The 25,745-nt window shown below is 42.2% G+C and overlaps 1 protein-coding gene across 1 annotated transcript in view; it reads right to left on the reverse strand.

Moving 5' to 3' along the window:
• The window catches only part of bi (T-box transcription factor bifid), an 88,534-nt gene extending 63,081 nt beyond the window's left edge, over positions 1-25,453 (reverse strand). Inside the window, exons 1-2 of the mRNA XM_018541007.1 lie at positions 24,516-25,453; positions 16,158-16,473 (exon numbers count right to left, since the gene is read on the reverse strand). Coding sequence (XP_018396509.1) covers positions 16,158-16,473; positions 24,516-25,251 — 1,052 coding nt within the window. The 5' untranslated portion in view covers positions 25,252-25,453. The remainder of the gene's footprint in view (positions 1-16,157; positions 16,474-24,515) is intronic.
• Between the last annotated feature and the right edge of the window lie 292 nt (positions 25,454-25,745).

Below are 25,745 nucleotides of genomic sequence, written 5' to 3' on the forward strand. Positions count from 1 at the left end.
TTAACAATTTTCGACGCGCCGAATTATATACATGTCTCGTCGAGATGATGAAATTGCAAGTTTTAATAAAAAATTCCTTAGTGTTAAAGATCATACGAGCAAATAAATTGAAGATTTCAAGGACTCTTTTATATATAATAATAATTAATACGTTAAACAAGGCGAAATAAGAGTCAAATTACAATTAAAAATCTAAATCTGATAATTTATTCTAATATACATACGAGCAACTTTTCTCATGCTTCTTTGTCGCTCTTTCCCACCAGTTGCAAGGACACGCGGTTCACCGTATCTTTCACGCTTTCCACAAGCACATCAAGTATATAGGTTCAAGAAACCGTACGAGTCTATGTAAAAGAGAGAGACGCCGTGCCGAGGAAATTAAAAAATCCTCCCGAAACTACACCGTAAATTGGCCACGTCGCAAACACCGTCTCTCTCTCTCCCCCTCTTCATCTCGAATCCCGATGAATCAATCGCGCCATATATTACAAAATTATCGCGTGCACCTCCAGCGTCGTTATTTTAATCTGCTTGCGCGCTGTTACGTCCCGCAAATTTATCGACACGTTTTCATAACGATGCGCAAACCGTTCTTCTTGGCACTTGAAGCAAAACACACCGGAAAAGACCGGGGCGGCGGGAGAGGGGGGGGGGAAGAGGAGTGCGACGAGGTGAACAGGAGAAGACGAGGAGAGGAGACTTTATGGGACGACCAAGGGCAGGACACAAATCTATTCGTGAACTGACGACGGTAAGAAAAAGATGCAAGAAGAGCAAAGAGAGGAGAGAAAGAGAGAGAGAGAGAAAGAGTCACCTCTCCGCGCGCCACTTTCCTATCCTCCATCTTCTCCTCCTTCTCGCCGCTCTCTGTTCACTCCTCTCGACTGCGCGAGAGAGTCTTGTCGAACAAATCGGTACAAACGATCGTCGTAAAGCAGTTAAGCCCGAGTTTATATACGCCTTTCTACCGTAGGGCCCCGCGTACAGGGCTCCAAAGAGAGATGAGCGAGCGCGATAGGGAAACCGATAGTCGCCGCTCTCCTCTGGCATCGCCAGGGTTTCGAGAGCTTCCTCTCCCTACATCTCTCCTTCGGCCGCATCTCCTCTCATAGGAACCCCCGCAGCGAGGAACTTTTTTAACCGGATCCGAGGAGAGAGAGGAGGATCGACGGAACATACCGAAGTCTCCGTACCAAAAGTTTCTCCGAACCTTTTTCGTCCATTTTATCACGGGCGCAATTTAAACGAGACGAGGAAAAGCGTCGTCGCGTGTCTTTTTGTTTCAGTCCTGAAGACGCGGAATCAAAAGAATGATTTCATCATATTATATCTCACGGCTGTTGTGATTTTTCGAAACTCGGATCTCAACGATCTTTATATTTTATATAGTATATGTGTACTTCTTGTAATAATTTTTTCAGATAAAGATCATTCACAATATTTCAATACTCTGCTTTTCGGCACGCGTATGACTAGAGTAGACTCTATGATGAGTAGACTTCGAGGGAGAAAATTGTAGCAAGGCGTTTAGCGTAAAGCGAGGAATTAAGAACTCGAAAGAAAGCAATATATATATATATATCGAGTGCTAAACGAACTCTCATCACTTCCTGCTGCTCCGAAGGACAGCGGGGCAAAAGTTTTGTGGTCGCGAGAAGACTTCGTGGTAGCTCCGGTATAATTCCGGGCGTTTATGACTCGCCAAGAACAAATAATAATTTAGTGGGCGTCTCCCGGCCTTCACCCCCTGCTCTCGGAGAAATCCCTCTTCTCTCTCCCCTCGACAAGCCCCATTCTCGCCGACCACACTGTATAAATAACGAGTGGCGCCAGCCGAACTTCCACTGTTACATTATCTCTTATGGTTTACACGCTATAGGGCACGCCACGGCCATCATTATATCTCTCGTCTTCGCTGCTGCGTGCGTGCACGCGTGCGTGCGTGCGTGCGTGCGAGCGTGCGTGTGCGTGTGTTGAGCGCGGAGACTCTTCACGTCGTGATCTCGCCATGCGGCCGTCCCTATAGGATTTCTTATTAGTCCTCTTCAACTCAGGTGTGAGAAACTCGGAGAACTCGACTCGATCGTAATGACGCACCGATCGATTACGTACCGGGTGTCGTAAATTTACAGCCGCTATAAAATATGACGACGGCCGTATCGTGACGTAGACGAAAAGAATTTGTTATTAAAATTAACACACGCGTAATATCTCGCATACACTTTCACTTCCCCGACCTTTTTTTTTCTTCGTTTCTGCGTATTTTCTGCACGGTGTGCATTGCAATAACGAATCGACACGGTGTTAATTATTTCGTATCGCCCGGAGATGAAAGGAGAAAAGAATAATGTGTACTGCGATGTTACAAAATAGTACGGATGCTTCTACGGCCTTTGAATTAATAGAAGACCGCTGCAAGTGGGGTAACCGTGTCCCGTGCAGCGTGTAGCGGCAGCTGGTGAATGGCGGCGAGGCACCTATTAAAGTCCTTCAGATAAAGCGCGAGATTAACTTGCCCGCATACGATCGCTAATTAATCAGATCCAGCTTGTCGCTGCCGGCTTAATATCGCGCTTGTGATGTACGCGTAAAGCAACAATCGCGTACGAAGAACGATCTCTCGCAGTGCGCTTGAGCTGATCGATCGTTATTTGTAATGACAAATGCAAATAAAAACGCAAATTGATTCAATCGCGCGAGCAATTTCCTTCTACACTCACGTGCAAAATGTAATAATTAAACGAAAGGTCGTGATTTCCGATAAAGTCAGATCGAGCGACTCAATTAATCATTTTTAGGTCACGCTCGTTTTCCGCGAAGAATTTTCGCAGCAAGATACCGTTCCAAAATAAGTCGGTAAAAAAAAAAAAAAAAAAAAAAAAAAAAAAAAAATTCAAGATCTTCTTGCTTCACCCTGGCGTTTCACATTGAATTCACACTTTCCGCGCCGTGAGAAAGGGGTTGGCTCGCGCGTCATATTCAAGTGGCGTAGGTTAGGCCGAAGGCGAAGAAGACGCCCGTAACAGCTTTCTATTTGCATACCACCGCCTCCCCGCGTTTTCATCCGCGAGACCCCCTTTCGACACCACCGTTATTTGCATTCAGAAATTGGCCGTCACAGCGATCTCCTTCCTTCCTTCCTGCCTACCACACCACGTATACCTCGCGTTCTCCTCCCTCCGACGGTCTTGCCTTCGGAAATTTTGAATGAGCTACCAGCTCGGCTGATTGTGAGATTCATTTATTTTACGGTGAGAGAGTACAGTGTGTCACCTTTAATTATTTCAAAAGTCAAAGTAATAAGAATATTAATTAATTAACCAACACATCCGTCTAACCCCTTTCGAAAGCATTTCAGGAAGTTTTACACAAACGAGCTTCAATCCCTCGACCGAGTGTGAGTATATATTTGTGAAAATATTAGTATTTCTAACTTATCGAGCAGGGTACAGTATGTCTAAACGTGTGTCTGTTCTTAATTAAATTTATGACCTGCTAGCGATATAATTAATTTGTTCAAGCAATCGTAGCCCGTTTTTCCTCAATATTTATGGCTCATATAAATGTATTTATGCGAATAACGCTGACAGTTTTATAAAGTTTTTTTTTTTATCGTTAGAAAAATACACTCGTTTTAACAAAAACGCAGTCCGCCGATTTTTCCAATCCTTTTTTTTTTCCTTCAGCTGAATCGAAGAGCGTTCGTCTAGGATATTGTCCAAATTGAGTTTTAACACGGGCAACTGTAACGCGGCTACGAAGAAAAAAAAGACGCTGGAAACTATAATTATATATATATCCCCCTTCCGCGTACATATCAGTCCTGACAGTTTATATTTCGTTTAATTATAAAAATGAACGCGCGCGCTGCTGTATCCATCAAGATTTAAACCAGCTGTAATGCACGTAATACGATGCCGGCGAAGCCGGCTATTAACGCGCCGCGTTGTTATACATTCGTGCGATATGGAGTAGCGAGTCGAGGCGAACGCGATGCGCGATGCACAGAGGATATGTGTCGCGAGGCGCTTAATTAGACACTTCATGGACGCACCTATCGTGTTCAAGGACCGATAACGTTACACGTTTTATCGTGAACTCGAGCTGATCCGCGCGCGTCATTTCGCGGCGATTCTCTATTTTGCGTTATTCTCTACTATTTCAAACGTGACCAATCCGTCAACCACACAGTTTTTCGACCGATCGCTCCTCTGTCTCGTTTTTCCCTTTTTCCAGATTCGGGTTTAGATAACAACGCGATGCCGCGCTGCATTCCGTCCTGATGATGAGCGTCCGAGTGATTCCGCAACGTCGATGCCCTATTAAATTCGAGCGGGCCCGCTTTCAACGTACATCGCCGTCGAGTTTGAAGTGAACGTCGAAAAAGATGATCTCGACGTACATCGCGAGAGGATAATAGGTATCGTGCTCTCCACTGACGGATAATAAAGCTCTCGCACCTGTTTGAGGCGCACGTCAGATCGCAATCGCCGTTTAATCCCGCCGTTCCAACACGCGGGAACGGGCAGCGTGCGGCGGCGACTTTAAATTAATATATTCCCGCGGAATTCGATCTGCAGATAACGTCTATCCGATCACCTCTTTCCCGCGGCTCGATAACGCGCGCACTGCACGCAGCAGCAGCAGCAGCGCCGCGCGATCGATGGATCGCGGCCGATCGATCAAGATCCAAGCAGCGCAACCGGCGTACAACTGTCCGTGAATGCTACATAACGTGTGCGCTTTTACGAATTATTACGTGGCGTAACGTGAGAAAGGGCTAAAGTTACATCACACAACAGATTTATGAATCGTTATACCATTGGCAACGTATCGAATACGCGCGCGTAAATGCTCGATATCGTTTTACCGATTGTTCATCGCTTCGTAATAATATATAAATTGCTCCCCCGCGCCGCGTATCCCTCAAATTTTCACCTATCGCGCTGGTGTGGAATTTTCCGCCACAAAGTGTCGCGAGATCGCATCATGCGAGCGCGAAGGAAAAGGTTCTCTTCTCGCGCGACACCGATTTATCGCGATCGGTGAACGCGCGGCGGTCGACGCTTCCGCGTATATATACGATATCTCGTGATTCCATGCTATTTGCGTTATATTCCGGCCTTTATCACGGCGTACCTACTTAAAGCGCGCGGCCTTAAAGACGGATGCCATCCTGCAGACGGCGCGATAACGTTCGGCACAATAACTGTATACGCCGATAATTGGATGCAACGCGCGATCCTACGGAGAATGAATTTATGTGACCGCGGAATAACAATAGCCTCGAACTTCACCTCTGTACTTTTATTATTATTATTCCTCTAAAAAGCAGTCCGTCGCGCATAAGCGAATCGCGGGGACACGATTATCCCCCCGTATATATCTATCCATGATGGATGCCGCACAAGAAAATGTTCGCGCTTTATGCGCAAATGTATCACCGTGACAATGCAGTGTATTTAACGCCTCATTACCTCGCCGCATGCTAATTTATTCGCAATAACCTTCCGGCACGTAGCATTGACTATCAATTGTAAGTAGTAATTTCTGTACGTTCATCACCTTGAGAAATTTTCATTTGGCAACGAATTTTAAGGTATGATTTCAATAGCGTTGACTATATACACACCTAACATAGTATAACAACGTCCAATATGACAGGGAAATGATCGATGAAACGATCGAGAATATTTCGCTCCCAACGCACTTCGATTTCGACCGTCGCGGAGAATAACCGCAGGCGTGAATAAAATTTCTTCGCCGTGTCTCCTCTACTTTTGATTTTTTTCAAAAAAGCCCGTATTTTTTTCTTTCTACCACGGAATACTTTAATTTTACTGAAAAAAATTCAGCTATCGGATATATGGTAAAGCTCGACGATGGAAATTCAATCAATACGGATGCGTGACTTGCATGCAACCGACACACGCGCCGAGTTTCGCGCCGATCGTTAAATGCCGCTCACGGTGTGAAAAGTGCGGGTTTCCACGGATAGTTGGAAGCTCACGAGCAAGAAGAATCATTCAAAAGCGCGGGGCTCAGAGCACTCTTTCAAGCGTCACGCCGTGTGGCGCGCACAAAACAGCTTCGCGTGCGAGGCGATACGACGGGATGCACTATCTCGTAATCGCGTGTACGGGCTTTTGTAACCTTGAGACACGCCGCGAAGTGCCGTCGAAGATAAGGACACTCGCGTCTGAATAAAATAAAAGAAATGAAGTCGGCGAGAAAGGAGGGAAAAGAAAAGAGAGAGAGAGAGAGAGAGAGTATTGAAAGACATTAAATAAATGGATGAAAGCACGAGTGATTTGATACTAAAACAAATTCACACGCACGATAACAACTTAATTTAATGACATATATCACAAAAGAAAGTTAATTGCGAATGCAAAGAAAAGAGTGGGATGGTATTATAAATTATAACGAGGTGCACAGCGAAGAAACAAAAACGACACGAGAGACAAGGTGGTTGAAGACACGAAAAGCCTGTCGATCGGGCGAACAAATAATAAGATAACAGCCGCTGGGGGAAACAGACGATCTCTTTCTCTTTTTTAAATGTAAAGCCACGGAAAGGATCGGCGGCAGAGCCGCGGGACATCCTGTCGTTATACCTACGTTCGGATCGCCGATGAAACGAACTGCGGAATTACGTAACCGCGTAATTTCTCGCAATCGCGTCCCTTTTGGTTTTCCGTTTTTCTCTCTCTCTCTCTCTTTTTTTTTTTTTTTTAGTTTCTTTTCATTTACGAGACAATACGCGTGACGATTTTCGCATAGCGAGCGAGACCGCGTATGAGAGAAAGGTGTAACCGATATATCGGAGACAAAGTGCCCGCGGCACGTACCAGCAGCGCGGTAATGAATTGACGCTTTGGCTAATATTTATGAGCGGTGATGCAAGAATGCGGCGATTATATCCCCCCCACCCACCCCTCCCTCCCTCCTCCTCCTCCTGGATTTGTATAATTACTGGACGCGCGGAATGCACAGGACAGCTATCGTTTAACTGGCACGGAAAGATTATAGGCTTCGAATGCGAATACGTTGCGCTAATATCCCGCGAACACAGGGGCGTCGCTTGCGTTTTTCTCTCTCTTTATCGCGTGTGGATTTTCGACCCGCGAGAGCACACACCGTCTCGGTTCTCGAAAACGGTGGCCGCGGTGGTCTTAAATCAACGCTCATGCAACGCGCACGCTCGTGATTTCAGTCTCCTTCCTTCTTTTTTCTGCTTTCTTGCATTACGAAATGTCCCTCTTCGGATAATGATCTTCGAGGCTCGCGAATGACTTTCGTCGGAGCATAAAGCGTAAAACGCGATATTTTGCAGCGGAAAAAGTAGCGAAACGTGAGAAGGCTTAAAGTCGTCCAGTGCGGCAGATACCATCGCTCTTAAAGAGTGTGACTTAGGGAGCGGAGGGCGTCGTGAGTGCGCAAAGCAACGCGCCAGACACTTCAAGGAAAAAAAAAAAAAAACCTCGACTATTCTCTCGAGCTCGATTTCTCGTGTACATCTCGCTCTGAAATATGACGAAACCGAAATGTCAACTCGACGTTACGAACTGTCGGTTTCAATATCCCGACACGAGAGACTTCCTTATTAGCGTCACGCGAAGCTCGCGAGACGAGTCGATTGCGATGACGCAGGCTACTTTCACACCGAGAGATAAACAGCGGCATATACGTATCTCTAATATTAATCAGTTACAACAATAGTATTTTTAATCTGACAATCACAATCTTTTTAAAAGCAGATTACGGAGCTCGTCATGATACTATCACGTTCCTACAATATCTTTTTATATAATAAGTGTCACTTGTTATAAAATTGTATATTCTAATGTTTAACCCTCCATTCAATCATATACTTTTACTTCCTCAGTCTACAATCTGGATTTTTTAACTCGAATGTTAAAATATTTATTTGATAAAAACTGAAACTTGAATAAAAATAAGGAAGAACCGGACTCCGTCCTTCTTTATTTGAATAAAACTTCGCTTATACCAAGAAATACTTCGATTGCAAACAGTTAAAAAGGAACTTACAAGTAGAATCACTTTTCAATTTTAAAATATACAGATATTTAATTAAATTTATGAAAAAAAAATCCTCCAAACTTGCTTCTTAAATTTTCTCATTACATTCAAGTGACGACGTTACTGCACTCCGGTGTAAAAAAAAATTAGTGTGAAAGGTCGAAACAAGCAGCGAAAGACAGGCTTCCAACGACGGGGGAGGAATGGTATGCTCGCTTTCAGACACCCTCGTCTCATTCGTAGCGACCGTCATTGAACCGCAACCCCGAAGAAAACGTCGATATACGGCAGTGGATGTACCGACACTTCTATCACAATCGCGGCATGCATTTTTAGGCTCGCACGCGCGTGTGAGCCCACTATACGGCTAATTATATCGAGCTCACGGTTACCCCGTGACAAGCGCGCGCGTCCTGCATATAGAAGAGGCAAGAGGGGAAGAGAGAGAGAGAGAGAGAGAGAGAGAGAGAGAGAGAGAGAGAGAGAGAGAGAGAGAGAGAGCCCAACTTAGTAAGGGTTGGTAAGGGTGAGCATTTGCGTTGAACGTAATAGAGAAACTGCGTGCAAACGCATGTCACGCATGCGCGCGTGTGATAGAGATGGGATAAACTTGAGCTGCTGAGAAAGAGAATACGAGATAGATAGATAGAAAGGGGGAGGGGAACAGACGCCGTATCAAAGATAGAGCGATGTACGGAAAAAGGATGTTGCATCCCTATAAAACGTGTTTCACACGCATCAACCGCATCAACGACCGCGTTATTTCTTCGAATTAAACGTAAGATATTACGATACTTGGAGTAACGTTTTGCGATTCACGTACGGAGAAAAATATTTGGTTGAATTAGGTAGAATTCTGATGGAATATGAGAGAATGATCCAAAATTCTAGTTAAATCTACTAGAGATTTCTGGTTAAAATAAATAATTATCTAAATCTACCAGAATTCTAGTAAATTTCACTTATCGTAAAATTTAAGAAATCTTAACCAGAATTATGGATCATTTTCCATCAAAAAATTTTTAGTTAATTCAACCAAATATCTTTCTCTGTGACGCGCAAATTTGACTTTAAAGACGCACGCGGTTCCTCTCTCCTTGGATTCAATGATTCGAGAAATAAACGATACCGAGTATATTATATTCGTGTTTCACGAGATGTCGAAAATGGCACGAAACGGTGCGATGGCTCGTGCCGGCGTTAGCCAAGAAACTGAAAGTGACGAAGACGAATGTTAAGCCGATTACATAAGATTTCACGGGATCCCTTTGATGACTCGCGCTTTGTTTGCTCCCGCGGTCAGTCTGCGCGCGCCTATTTGATTTAGAAATCAGAAGAATTAAAGCGCTTACACATCTCGTCGTTAAGTCAATTCGTCCATGTCAAGATCGTATAGCCTACAAACCTTGGATTTCAGCAGCGTCGGGCACTGACGAATTCTGTGCCAGTCTGCTTTTAATCGCTGTTCTCTTAATTCAGTGCAGTGGCCAGAACACGCACATGCGTGGCGTGGCGTGCGTGCGTGCGTATATAAACGTGAAACCTGTGAATGATGAGCAATTTGAAGGCAGTCGAAGGCGGAGGAGAGGCAATTTTGGGTCCCGAGGCCCTATACTCCCCTGTCTCCTCGTCGTGGCACTGACTCTTCGTTCGAGCACAAAATTTTCGCCCAAACCTCCTCATCTCCCCTTCATCTCCTCTCCGTCTCACTTTCTCTCATTTTCATTCGCTCTTCCTCTTCCTCTCTCGAGCGAGAGACGAGCTTCTCGAACGCGCACACCACACACACGGGTAGGGTTTGTGTATCGCAACGGGTCCGGGTAATATCTCGTTTAGAAAGATTACAGGTTCGAGAAGAGGCTGCCAATGTATAAAACAAACATCGTTAAGGCTGCCCTATACTTAAGACCCCCCTCCCCACCCGTTTCCGGCCCCACCCTACATACCCCCTCTGGCATTACATGCTCGCTATTATGTGCATCTACGATACTGCTGCGTCTCATTACGTGTGCGAGTGCACAGGGTGTCACGGAAATCGTCGAGGAACAGTAGCGGGTATGTATATATTCCCACAGAAAAATTCAGAGCGTTACGGGTTCAGGCTAAATTGAGAGCTTCGGCGTCAAACCAATTTTCGTAACATGTTTATCAATTGTGATATATACATTCGACCGATGAAGAATACGCTAAACCTCTATGCTGCGCTTCTTTCGGGACACCCTGTACAAAAACGCATGAAAATAACGCTGCGGGCGAGAAACGAAAAGGGTGAGAACGAGAGAGGGCGCGGGAGAGCGTCTGGCACAAGATCACGCACACTCCAAGTGTAAATGCGCTTTGCATGTGGTGGCGAATGTGTCAAATGCCGTATGCTGTATTGAGACGTAGACCACCGGACGGGTTCGAGTGCGGGGTCCAACGAACAGACCCCGGCATAATTTCCACGCGTATAATTATCGATGATCGGCCGTTACGGAGACCCGGCCGGCGCGGCACGGTGCGGTTCTCGCTCGCTCGGTGTTTCGCTGAAACCCGATCGCGAGCGGGCGGATACTACAACCGGACAGAGAGAGAGAGAGAGAGAGAGGAGACAGGTCGGTTATTATTTATCGATGGAGATTGATTTAGAGCGCTGTGCTAGTCCTCGAGATTGCGATCGATCGGCGTCGCTCGAATCGCGAGCACCATCGAGCGCGATTTTAGGTCGATCGGAGAGACCAGTCATCCGATTCTGATAAGAACGCTAAAAGTCAAGCTTGCTCATTTCAACAAGATTGACTCAAAACCTTTCGTCGTTGAAACGATTATTATTCACGTGTCTCGTTAATGATGCAAGTACTTGTTTTTAATAACCGTAATTTCTTATGAGAAGTAATTGTTTTATTTTTGTTTATTTAATTACTTAATATCCATTCTGTTATAAGAATTACTAAAATTGTATCTTCTATAGACAATAGTTTATTTTCGAAATTTGTAAGAACAATACTTAACTGAATTGCTATGTTAAGTCGAAACCTTTTTTTCAAAAGATTAATATATATGTACTGTAATAAATTAACATTGTCATCATAATAATGCTAATTTCTCTCGTATGAATGTTCATACGTGAGTGTTATAGCTCAGTTTATTGTAGAGCATTGAAGACGTAAGCCGTTGAATAAATTTCAGATGTAGAACAGCTGTCACATAAGGAAGAGGGATAATTATTACAGTTCGATAACGGATCATTACGATATGTGTCATTACACACGTATGAATTAATCATCTTGTCGGTTTTAAATCAGTCGTTCCTTTTCGTATGTTCAATTTGCTCTACGATGTTGTAAATTAAATTACTAAATATCGCGATCAATTATTATTTGTCATGTTAAACGGCATCTTGTATTTATCAAAGACGTAGCTGAGATTGGCAGATCGTATATGATAAGCATGCGTTAAAACTATTATGTGTGTGTGTAAGCAGTTTTGTTATATTAATAAAATTGCTGATAACTTTATTGATAATATCACGTCAAAAGCCGGAATTCATAGTCGTAAATAATTTTTCATCTTTAATTGAGAGTGTAATTAATTACAGATTCATATTGTAAATTAATGTTTCACATCAAATGTCTGTTTTATCTGTATCTGTAATTTGTTGTTTGAAAAAACAGTTATTATTTACGATTGAAGATTGAAGATATGTTATAAAAGAAAAAGATAATATGTTCCACATATATACATACACACACGTATCTATATTGTATAAAATTTATCATCCGAATAAATAAATGATTTAAATCTACAATTTCATCAATCTGAAATTGTCGAAGTAATTCATAAATCAGCGCTTTCATAAAGTAAAAAAATATTTGAAAGCTATTCGAATCCTTGTAAAAATTAAATATAAATTCATGAATAATCAAAGATTTATAAAACTGATTATTCGTTAAATAATAATGATCGATTATGAATATCGGCCTAATTTGTAATAATTAATATGTATATAGTATATACATACTTAATATCAATTTGAATTCACAAATTTTAAAACAATTTTTCTTGTATCTTTTGTTTCTTCTCAGAGAGAGTAAAAATTTATACAAAAATAAATTGATAAATAATAAAAAATTAATAAAATCGATTATTCGTTAAATAATGCTATTTAGTTGAATAATATCAGCTTAAATGTGGAACGATTGATATACCATACATTTAATATAATCTTTAGACTGCCGGGAAAGCCACTTTTGTGGCTCTTGAGTTTGGGTTAAAATATCATTATTTTTAGTGGTATTTTAAATATTAAATGAAAAAGAAAGAAAAAGAAAAAAGAAAATCAAAAAGGAGCTACAAATTTTCTACGTCCACGTCGTTAGCTCTGGATAATGCTAAAGGAAAATTCTAAGTCTATACATTTATATATTCATTTATTTTGTCAATATTGCGCTTAGGGCTCAAAATTTTATAAATATATGCTCAGAATTTTGGAATCAGCGATACCAAAAACCCTCAAATACACTATTTTAACAGAGAAAATAAACATTTTCCATATTTGATCGTACGTTCCTTGTCGGCAAAGCCACTTTTGCAAAAATCTCAAAATTTTACGTCATGTGTTACTTTTTGTATAGAAAAATTTTTAAGAAAAAAGAACCACTATTTTAATGAAAATAAAATGCCAGCAGTCTAAAGGTTAACACTAGTTTGATTCTCAAATTTTAAGATACACATTTTTCTTGCATCTTTTATTTTACGAATATCTTTTCAGTAAAAATTTACATAAGGATTACGTCGTTAATTATCGCTGATTTCGTTTAAGCCTTGATTCTCACAGCGCGCGGCGACAACAATCCCTTAAAACGATCCCCCAGTGCGCGCGCTCGCGAGAAGTGAGGAAAGCGCGCATTTAACCGACGATCGAAGGAAAAGAGCGAGGAAGATTTAATCCGACCGATACACGCGTCCGACGTTTTCACATCATCCGGTATGGTTGTATCGCACGGACACGCGTGCGCGCGCCCGCGAGCGCTTTAGCACCTGTATACATCGCACATGAAATATGTAAGCGTGTATGCTCACCCTTTCGTCGCGCGGGCGCGTGTGCTCTAGTCTCGGCTATTATAGTTTGCCGTCGTCTTCATTCAGACTCGATATACCTGCCGGTTTGCAGCTCTCGGTCTATCACCGCGAAGCAGAGCTCGGCTCTTTCTCTCTCTCTCTCTCTTTTCTTGGCTCGCTCGTTCGCCGCCTTCCACATCAAGCGCTATTTTCTTTGCCAGCACGACAACACCACTACCGAGCGATCATGACTTCGCGGAATAGGGTGAAGTAGATAAGTTCACGCTTCGAGAAAAGGAGAGAGCAAAAATTGAAGGGCATAAGAAAGTGGGAAGGGGGAAAAAGGGAGGGCACAAAAGAGCGATCGAGGGCGGTGGGAGTGACAAGTTTCAATTGCTTGACGACGAAGGGAGATCCAACTTCGCAGTGATATCTTCTTACCGTTGCGCGCTGCTATATAACGTCATCGGGAAAGTGCCGTGTGATGCAACCCCCGTACACACGTGCGTGGGGATCACGGGATCGTGCGCGCGCGAACACGTGTGCGTTATATACGTGCGTGATACGAGCACGGCTCGCAATAACGAAAAGTAAAAGCTCGTCGAGAGCACACATCGCATGTAATAAAATTGCTTGTCAATAGTGACGCTTTTCTCCCGCAGCATCTAGAGATAATGAAATCGACATGTCGCCATTATATAAATTTAAATTCTTTGTATTATGCGAGAAAAAAGTCAGAATAAGTCGAATTTATGTGATAGAGACATTCTTTCCGATTATGCGTCCATGTGCGTCGTTTGGATCCTAATTAATTAAAATTTATTTTAGTCAACACACATGAGACTTAGTTTACCTATATAGACATAATTTAACAGTCACACACACAGACACGGCCAAAAAATATAAATTTAATTATCTCATTCCTTCAATTATTTGACCGACTAAAATTCAATGAAAAAATAATTTAATATCGTAATTTGTTGTTTTAAAACATAACAAGCGTTTAACTTTATTGTTATCTGTATTTATATGTTTAAAATTCAATGACAATACACGTCATTTTTGACTCACATAGAAATAGATTTGTGAATCGACTGACTTTATTTTTCTCGCTTTTAAACAAAGAAATAGTTAATATGTAAGTTTATACGACTGGAAGAATGTATATTTTTAGTGGTGGTTTATATGATTGTATTCTTATGTCCAACTTGACATGTGACGTTAAGCGTATTGATTTTTCTAAACTTTTACTAATTTGAAATTTATATGAATAAATTATTATTTCTGTATGGGGTTGAGATAAAGACTAAGTAAAGTTGAAACATTCCCCTCACGATATTGTGTGTATTAAAAACTACTAACTTATAAAGTAATTTTAAATCATGATCCAGTACTGCTCTCAATTGACTTATGTACATTTTATTATTGTTTAGCAAATTAGAGTCAGTAATTGTTATATATATTCGATTAAAATTTATTTTAATAAAAAAGTTTAGAATATGTCTCTGTTTAATCTAATTTGCTAGAAGAATTAAAAACTCTGCATTGTGTGTGCTCACGACATTAATGAGCAAATTGAGACAACCCGCATGACATCTCTTTCTCATGTTCATTTGAGGTATCAGGTTCGTTCGAGAGTACTTTACTCGCGGCCACGTCTCTCAAGAATAAAGTTGTAAAGTTCCATATGTGTGCATAGATATAGGTATACATACGTATGTATGTATGTATATCTACAAGTGCAAAAATCGTATAGTTAGTCTTCGTAAATACTTTTTACAAAGTTGTCTCCAAATTTGCGACTCGAAATACCATAGCATAAAGATTCTCGAAAATTAAGTAAAATAGTTGTGTATAAATTTTTACTTTAAGCAGTAATTTTTTAAATATAAGGTTTTTAATATACACAACCACAATTACAGATTACTGTCCGGTATATTTACATACTGTGTACATACGTTAAGTAGAATTATCAAAAGGTGATTTTATTGATTATTTATATTTTTTAAACATTTTTTGTGTAAAAAAAATAAGATTCTAATTTTTTTTACCTTCACGGCTTTATACTAATAAAATAAAATACTTCATTTTTCACAGCACGTTTTTTTTATTTTCATTGTAATTTATTTGTGTAATCTTTTTAATAAGAAAGGTTGGTATTTCTAGTGTTAATATGAACGTTGTCATGTTTATTTTGAAATTAAGCAATTCAATCAGAAGAGAAATAAATAAATTAATTTGCATTTTAACGCAATAAAAGTTAAAAATAAAAAACTGTTATTTTTAACATAAAAATTAAAAATAAATTTATTTAATTCAAGGGAAATTAGGGGTTATCATTGCTTCTTTAATATCTAAGACCACGATACAAGAAAAAACTTAAGCACTAAATCACAATAAAGACTGTAAGGTCGTAGTAAACAATAGCAAGTTGATAGCTCCTTATTATTTACGTTTTATTGCTTAAGATTTTTGTGTGCTGTAGCTTGTACAGTGTATTGCCTTTAGCGTAAAGTTGTCCATAGAAATATTTTTTGCTTAAATTCATTAAAACAAAAACGGATCTTTATACGGACAATTAATCATTCTTAAGCGTGAAAAATATTTACAAATAATCAAAAGAATAATTATATAGATATGAAAATTATATACGCATTCTGAATTTCTAGTATCTTTGGCGATAGTAAAGTAATAGTAAAAATGAGTTTTGTCACATATCGCAGGAGGAAAATAGTGCGAAGTATCACAAGTTGGTAAGCCACCGTTATGACATAAACACGCGCAATTCATACGTCATAAATTATATTCATGTCAAAGCGTTCCGAACGAAACCGCAATTTTCGATAACGTGTCACGCAATCAGCAAGATATCATAAATGGACTAAAGTCCGATAGCCATTTGATGTCTGTTAAACATTACAAATTTATATAGACGCGCACGTGCGATGAAACTTGGTAGATGACGTCCTGATTGCTTTGGCTTGGGAGAGCCAAATCAGCGATCGTTCAATTAGTAACAAAGGATCGTAATCATGATAACGATGTCGAAGAATGATGACGTTGACACTTACCGGCCACTTTTCGTGATGACCATTTCTGTCCCGAGCTTATGAAATTTCTCCCAGAGCTCTTTGCCCTCTAGGGTGACTTTAGGATCGTCGACGACGCCGTCTTCCTCCGGGTGATGAGGAGGTACGAGGGGATGATGTGGCGCCGTGAGAGGGTGATGCGCGGCCAAAGGATGCGGCGATGTATGAAGCATCCCCGGCGGTAGTGGTGGCCTTAGAGGCCTCATCGTAGGACCGCCGGGACCTTGGTGATGGTGATGTAACGCCGCCGCGGCCGCCGCCAGAACTTCTTCCGGCGTGTGCGGGCCCAGCCCTAGGCCTGAAATTTTACCGAATGTTATGCGATCTAGTTTGAAAAAATATACCAATAATCGCACTGAAAGAAAAGATTGGCTGTTGCAGCAAATTAAATGGTAAACAATAAACAAAATATAATTCTTCAAAGGGAAAATGGTAAAATTAAATGGTAAAAAATTACCTGTACTATGTTCAGCCAATCTTTTCTTTCAGTGCGTTTGTTCTTCAATATTCAGATTATTATTGCGTGATAGTAAGAAAGTATGGTAAAAACAATTAATGGAGACATCTGACAGATTTTTCGGTAGGAGTAATTTAACGGAGAGTAGGGCTATAATCACGATAATCGAAAATCGGTATCAGTGCGATGAGCAACATATGGTCGTCTCTCTCGATAATCCACGTAAACGCAACATGCGAACTGTCGATCCAGCGAGCGGGCCGCAAATCAGCGATGGGATAACAAGTAAAAGACAGCTGCTTTAAGTTCCGCGAGGGTGAATCACCTGGCAGTTCACGATAGCAACCCCCGGAGGAAAGTTGCGGATTCTTCTCTACGCCTCCCCGACAGCCACCTTTTCCCTTCACCTGACTCTGATCTCAAACTTCCTCTTCTCCTCTCTATTCCCATTACGGCGACTTAAAAAGGATGTTTTGCGGAAATTGCGAGCGGACGCGACTAACTATATACACTTTATTCTTGAACTGCAAAGATGCATCTTTAAGAATAGACCTATTCTTGAATCAATAAAGCAATCTACCTATACTATCTTCTTATAGTGATCGAGAATATCATAATTTCAAATATAGCGACAAGATGTTGCAAATTAACAGAATAGAGAGATATACAAATGAAACTATAAATATAGAAATATATTATATGGCAAATCCTGTTTGCTTATTTAAACTGAAACCGCAAAAGTATAATGCGATAAAATATTTATAAACAATTCAGCAAAGTTGCGACGATTTCCCGAAAATATGACTTGAAATCACATGCAGACGTATCAAAAATGAAGAATCTTATTTTACGCGTTGTGTATCAATGCGAGTCACTTCGTGAGAAATTGCATTAGTCCGTCTAGATAACACCACCGTTTGCTATAATGTCAAGTTAGCGAAAATGATTAATGTAAATCACCGTTCATAAATGTTATGAGTAATGATGCAGTTAATAGTTAACGACGTAGATACGGCAGCTCCCGGTATTTCCTTTCCTTTTCAATCAATTACCATCTGTAAACGGGAAAAAATACGAAAAACCTGTTACCGCGTGTAATGACTTTATGATTGTTACCGCGGCAGATCTCTGTAAGTCAATTCTGAGCTCGATAACTATTATCTTCAATAATCTTTAATCCCGTTCTTTCTCGTGCGTATTAATTATTCCGTTACTAAACATGTAAAAGAAAATGTAATCGCTACTGTACAATATATACTCGTGTGTTTCTATCATACAATCTCTCTCGATGAGACATCGTGCCGATGGAAGTAATGATTCATGCATAACCTGCAGCAAAGTATGGTTTACCTTTATGTATTTATCACGCAATACTTTCTTTTCAAAACAAATAATGACAATAATTACAATAATTTGACAAGTCTGTAATTCAGTCTATATGTATATGATTAACGTTCATTCCTTTTTGTCTAACAAGTTATTGTGCGTTAAAAAGGTCTATTATTTGCTTGCATTCTATTATTTATTGCATTCTATTAATATTTCTAATGGTTAGAAGTTCATTTTACTTTTGCTAGTGTCGTTATAGAAGGTACCGTATAATTTAATCTGATTTCTCGTAACGCGCGTTATTATGATAAATGTAACGTGTAATTGCGTAAAGAAATAAAAACCCGACATTGAAAGAAACAAAACATTTGCAGCATCCTTAACGTTTGAAATATTTGGTTACATTATCACCTCTTTGTGTTTCGCGTATCCTAATTTATTTATATAACAATTTGTAATTACATGTTTTTGTGAAGAAATTATTGTATTTTTCATATTTTTTTATACGTAGAAAGTGTTGCAATCGTTAATAAACTTTAGCCGACAATCACAACAGACAAAAGTGCGAAAATAAACACGTTACGTAACATTTTTTTTACGAATCGCGCTCACGACACAACAAATACAACGCATATTTCAAATTACAGTCATAGCATTAATTTATACGCGCTTTAAATATACGTTATCTTTTGTAATGCAATAAAACTGTAAAATGTAACGATACTTGTAGCTTTAATTTTGCACGATTTCGCGTGTACATGCAAGGTACGCCTTTTTATTGTATATACTCGTCGATAAATCAGCTGGGTGTTTATATACGAAACTGTCGTAATTCGTAATTTAAATAATACTCCTGCAGTCGTAAGATGCACGGCGTGCAGGAGATGAATAATTATACGCGACGCATGGACGGAGGAATTTGTTTGCAACCGTATTTGTTGTTTGCGCGTTAAACGGTAATGTGTATTTGCGTTTGTGTAAAGACAAGCGATGTGGATATAATACTAGAGTAAAGTTATAGGGCACTAAGTCGATAATAATATACCGCGCGCGATCTTATAACAGATTTGCGAGACTGCTTATTCCAGGCGCGGTTTTCTTGCCATTTCTTTTTGTGTGTCGTTATATATATTGAAAATATTGAAAACGCACCCCGCCCGCCGTTTTGCTGATGTCTCAAGATGTGTAATACGCAATGTAACCACAATACGAAATGTAAACCCCGCGTACTCGAGAGAGCGTGTGCGGTCACGATTATAAACATATCACGGGGTGCTGTCGTGCGCGGACTTTCGCCGCAGTCGAACGAGAGATTGATCGCGCGAAATAGGCGATATTTTTACGCGTTAATGCATTCAGGAAACGGCTATAAATTCGCCGAAATTCGTAGCATATTAACTGAACGAAAGCGCTAGTGAACCGTGATGTTTGGTATTCCGTTCGTTTATCAAACGCACATCCCAGATACATCTGACGCGTAGCTGAATCGAATTTTATCGAACACTTAGCCGCGTGCACTCGATGTATTTTGATTTTTATTCGTGAACCAGCAACGGAAATATACACGCGCTTCGCGATATGCGACGTTCTTTAACCGCGGCGTTTTTTTTTTTTTTTTTTTTTTTTTTTTTTTTAATAGGACGTGCTATATTTTTCACGTGAATCCACGCGCAATCGAAGTACACCGCGCTAAAAATGTCCAGACTGAGCGGAATGACATACGATTGTTCGCAATGATGATGATTACACGGTATCGCTAATCGAGAGAGAGGAGAAAGGAAAAAGAGTAACCGTCGGCTCTCTCTGTTCAGTATCCGCGACATGGCATTTATGTAACACGTCATGCCACATTATTTCTTATCAAAGGGAGATGAAACTTTGAGTGTGTGACGCAAGTGCGAGGTTCCTGTCGAGATGACGGCGCGGATTAAGCCGCTCTTCATTTAATTTCCATTTATTTTGCTCTTTTACTAATTTTCGTGTCGCTCCTCGACCGCGTCGGATTGCATATTCATTATATTACTGGCGATTCCAACGAAGTTGGAACATTCTTCCTGTCGGTTATTCGCCAAGCCCTATTCCTATTTTAATGAAAACGGAAACATTAATTAGCGCAAAGTGTGCAACCTTGGGATACATATCTATCCAGATACGATTTCTTGCGACACACACGCTCTTTTATTGTGCCTAATAAGACGGATTGAAAGTTTTTCGAAATTTCGGAAAAGCTTCTTGGAAAGGACACTGGTACCCTGAATAATCGTTCGATCTCTCGGGATAATTTTACGTTTGCGGTTACGATTTTTTGCATATTAATTACGCGCGACATGGAACTTTGATCGCGGGAAAAACGTACGCTTTGTTACGGCGTCACAAATACGCGGCGAATTTAATAACTCTCCCACGATTGGAAGGACCGTTATCAAGCAGTGAAAATACACATTGCTTCATTGCCGTCAATTTATCAACAGCCGTGTGCGTAGCCTATTCTCTCTGCACAAGTAATACATTATTGAAAATTATAAACAAGCAGCAGGCGTATAAAGCCTCGATAAAATGCAGAACGCGGATTTTCGATTTACCGAACGTGATTTCTGCGTCGCACAATGCCTTAATACAATTGCTAACAACAAGACACAACAATGCCCCGCACATTTAATCGTACCGCGATATCACATTCGAATTTTCCATCGTTTTCACGAGCGGCGATTTTGTCACTGCGAGCGCGTAGTCCTTTTTACCATACGTGTGTACATCTAACTGCGAACGACAGATTAATGCGATCACAGTCGCCTACCGAATGGGATTATTATCGCTCCGCAAAGTGAAACTGGAATTAATTTCACGATAAAGACTAATATGTATATTTTATTTCGGTCCGTTTTTAGAATCTGATCTAAATGGAATCTGATCGAACGCGCGTTTACGAGGCATATTTTTCGTCTTGTAAGTTGTCGCCGCCGCAGCCACCGCGTTGTATATTCGACACGCACGCAGAAATAAAACGTATATTTCACTTTCCTTTTTGCATATCCAGTTCTTTTTCTCCCCTTGCCGCATCCCCGTCGCTGTCGTTTTCTCCTCGGAGTACACGGGTTACGCACGCAAGTACACGGCGGCGTCCCGAATTTCGAATGCAAGGAACGTCGTCGGGCATGCCCTTGGCGAGATTAATCGCCACTACCTTACGGTCAGTTGGCCGCGAGCCCGACTTACGGAAAAGAGGAAGAAGAACGAGCACCGTTTCGAAAAATGACGGTAAAACAGTATAACGGATGGACAGATCGCATCCTGGCTCGACGATCGGACGTCGCGATGAACCGCGAGAACACGTCGGCTTCGCGTCGTTCGAGGGAATCGTCGCTGTGCGCGTCGCGATTACAGATGGAAGATGAAAACGAAGCACAGGATCTCTCTCCAATTTTTCCAACTGCGTTTTCTTAATTCATTTGGCAGATTTCTTTATTTATCATCGAAAGAAAATATATTCAAAAATATATTCAACTGTCACCGTTAGACAAAAAGTAGGATTTCACCAACAAAATGTCGGTTAATTTTTTCACGAAAAATTTTCGATCCAATATTATTGAATCGCGGCGCAGCAAGTGAAATATTACAGCAAGTGAAAGAGTTGTACGTCAGCAGGAGCTAAATTGTCTAGCGGCAACATGGTAACGCGCGTGTCTACCGACGTCGGGAATTAATTCATCATTTAGCCTAACGAAGGGAATAACTAGTTGTAGCGGATGAGGTGGACGCGCGTAATAATGCGATGTCAGATAAGACGAGGACGAGCGCGATGAGCACGTTGTCGGCTCTGGAAATCGTTCTTCCGATTCTTTGTTTTTTTTTCTTTTTTTCACGCACCTGGCACGACATTTGCAGACAGCATTGCATCCCGCTGTTATTGCCGCCTTTTATTCACAGAGTAAAAACGAATGATAAAGAGTGCTTTTGCGCGTCGTATTTTCCTTTTCTAATCCGCGTTCTTCATTTCGAATGCTAATAGAAAACTTACACCATTAGACGTGGATATAATTCCAGAGCTCTCGAAAAATTTTGCGACAATGCTTAACGCTGACGTATTTCGTCGCTTTCTCAAACACTTTTCCACGAAACGTCTTGCATTTTTGCATATCCGCGCATATTGTGGTTCGAACATTTTCATTCGTCGGTGGAAAAGCATACGAGACAATACATTTTAAAAGTAATGAAGTCGAAGAATTGAGTCACACGAATCCACGTTCGCTCTGTTCGTTTAACGCTGAAGATATGCCAGATCGATTGCATTATCACTGCCTAATATATTGCTGACTATGCACCAATTGCACATTTTTTTTGTCGACTGCGTTAAGCCCGAGGCACAACGGAAGAGCACAGGTAATAGAGAAAGGGAGGACTAACAGATTTCAACGATCAGAAACCGTATAATACACTGGAATACATGTTTTCTTATAGATTAATTGAAACGATAAAATCCGGGATTCCCTATTTTTCTGTTGTCTGTGCTTTTCAATTGTCAATCTCAATTGTAATCGCGTCGTATTCTTTCGATGATATCAACGTCGCTGTTGTGATCACTGATAATCGAGTGCAATCCGATTTCTTTTTTACCGTTTTTACAGTTCACGTATATCGAATCACAAATCACATTTCCATAATTAATATATCTTCCGAAAGCTAAAGAAATCACCCTTTTTCGAGAAGAACGAAATGTATTATCGGCGCGCAGTTCGTTTAAACTTAAAATTCACACAAAAATATTATTAGGCGCCAAGATCGTTTTCGCTCAATATTGTGTTGAAATTCATTTTAATATAGGTATATAAAACGTCTTAGTTTCCCGCGCGAAAAGAAGTTAAAGATGTCTGTCCACGTTACAAGCTAAATTAATGAGAAAAGACGTTTAATAGAACATGCTTTATGAGTGAAAAAGTTGCAATTAATCTCTCGATTGAAAATGCACAAAGCGGGGAACGTATATAATCTCGAATATTGCACGAACGTTCATTCTCGCAAGATATTCGCCAACTATTCTGAAAATATTGTCATACCCTGAGGATAATCTCATTATTATGACGCGAATTGTGACGGGATCGGAACATTACAGCCGCGATTTGACTCCGATAACTCTCTCTCTCGCGAAACTCTCCATCGAAAAACAAAACAGATAAAGCAAAGTCGAGCCACACTCGACGACACTTTCGGCGACATTTCCCTCTCTTTCTCTCAGGCGTGGAACAGAATATTATTGAGAAAACAATTAGCAGGCGATTGGTTGGGCACAATCAAATGTCGCGACATTAGCGCCAATCTTTATAATGGCACCAAACGACTCGGCAAACAAGGTAATAAACTGTCTTTAATTAGCGGCATTTAATATCAATAGCGGCGAACTACGTCGCTTTATCGTCGCGCGAATTAACAATGGCCGCCGTTCGCGAGATGCGTCTAATTATTGCGCAGTATCGCGCGAGGAGGAAAAAAAACAAAGCAGAGAGACTCGCGCGAGAAAACGCGCCTCGATCTACTTGGAAGCGGCGCGACGCGACGGACGAAACGCGCAATATTTCATACGCCGTCGTTTTCTACCGTGCGGCCGTCGCGCGCTTTGACGTCGTCGCACGCCAAGTTGTACGCGATCAGGATATTGCGTAAGGTCCGCGAGACGAAACGAGACGACGTGAGTGACAAACGAGAGACTTCCAGCTCGTCACGAATATGTGCGCCCTTCCGAAAAACGTGCGCGTTTCCGGCGGCGACAATGGCATCGCGCCAGAACAACGAGATGCGCGTCCGCAAGCTTCTTCTTGAAACGCCGAGCGATTATTACGTCGATTTCCGACCGATGGAGAGAGCTCGAGCGAACCGGCGACTTTTGCCGTTCTATCTGCGTAACATTGACATCATACGGCTCGGATTTGTCATCGAAAAGAAAAAGTCAAGTCAAACTTGCGATACGAAGAAGATTCATCTTTCGTTTTATGGATAAAATAGACGGAATGTCTAAGCGCTAGAGTCGGAAATAATAAAAAGCGGAGAACGATATGTCCGCAACGCGAAAACTGGGGAAAGTAAACGTGTTCATAAAACCTGCCGCCTAATACTCGCGCCAGTAAGTACCGTCTCTGCAGCCGAAATAAACACCGTCAGCATTACCGTTGGCACGCAACAAGTTTGTTTAGCTCGTACGGTTAGCTTGTACGACTCATAAAACTTGCTGGCCCCTTTCGCCTGTCTCTCTCTCTCTCTCTCTCTCTCTCTCTCGTCGTGCTGACGTATTAATTAAATGCGCGGGAGCACTTTCCTCGACGAAAACACACTCTTTACGCGCGCGAGATCGCTACTATACCCCACTAACTATATAGGACGGCTTTAGGAAACTACCTACTAATCCTCAGCCCCCTGCCGCATGAAGTGGGCTGCCTCGAGAAAAGTCTAACGGTAAAATGTTCATTTTTACTGGTTCACACCGGACACCAAGACAATCCAAGACGTAGGATATAAACAATACACTTTTGGCTAAAGGAAACATCACGCTGCGCTCTTATTACCTGGCGGCGTAATACCGTGCGGGTTGAGATGCGGATGATGATGCGCGCCGGCGAGTATCCCCTTGGCCTGAAGATGATGCGCCGCCGTCGGTCCCGGCGAACTGGTGGGCGGCAGATGTGCCGGACCGTAGAAACTCGCTGCCGCCAGGGCGGCAGCGCTGAAGTAACTCGCGGCCGCCACCGCGGAAGATGGGTGCGACAAGTCACGCTGACCGCTCGCGGGTAAGGGCGGCGGCGGAGTCTCCGGCGCTGCTGCCGGACTACCGGGTCCGCCGGGCGGCGGAGAAGCGCTACCCTGAGAGGACGAGCCGCCCAGAATACCAGGCGGATGGGTGCTCGCCGCGGTCAACAGCGAGGAGACGCTAAAGTCCGTCGGTCGCGGTGCCGCCGGTGCGGGCAGGGTGATGTGGCCGTTCGGGTTGCTGGCGGGCGGCGTGCCGCCGGCGAGCGAGTTAGCGAAGGTCGAATGTTGATTCAGAGCCGTCGCTGACGCGGGATACGCCATCCCAGGCCCCCCGGCCTCGGCCCGCGGCCCACCCGTATTCGCACCCTCGACCACGTTAGCCTCCAATTCTATGCCAAGTCTACGTCGTTGACCGTCGACGTCCTTCGCGGAGGAGTCCTCCTCCTCCTCCACCACCACCTCCTCTGGCCGTGATCGCTGCTGCAGCGCGGAGGGTTGCGGAGTGCTGGCGCAGTGGGTACCCCTGCACGCCGTGTCTTGTTCGAATCTCATCGAGACGGGCGGGTGTGCCGAGTCGCGCGAGATTCCTCTTCGAGTGACTCAAACCTCGCGCTCTCTCTCTCTCTGTGCTCGATGTTGCTCGCCGCAATCCTCCTACGACCCGAATTACGCACGCGGGACGGACGCTGCGTTGCTGCGACTCTTCCTTCTTCCTATGTCGACGGCTCTCTAGGTGTCAACGATTATTATTACGCTCGTTCCTCCACATATCCAAGAAAAGAGGCGCGCGGCGCCTCAAGACTGTGGATCACGTTCCTCGTCGTCGGTACGCCCGCGTCGTTCTTTCGCGCCACCAATTTCCGACCGTAGGAAATCGTCGTCGACGATCGTTGTCTCGCTACCGAATGACGCTGATGGAAATTGCCTAGTCGACATCTTACTCCGAGCGGACACTCGATCCTGCCGGCAGGATTGTCCGACTTTGTGTCTCAGCTGGATCTCTCACCAATTAATACAGCGCCAAGTGTGCGTTCGATCGGAATTAT

This window comes from Cyphomyrmex costatus, unplaced genomic scaffold (genome assembly GCF_001594065.2).
Source record: "Cyphomyrmex costatus isolate MS0001 unplaced genomic scaffold, Ccosl1.0 scaffold275, whole genome shotgun sequence".
Lineage (NCBI taxonomy): Eukaryota > Metazoa > Arthropoda > Insecta > Hymenoptera > Formicidae > Cyphomyrmex > Cyphomyrmex costatus.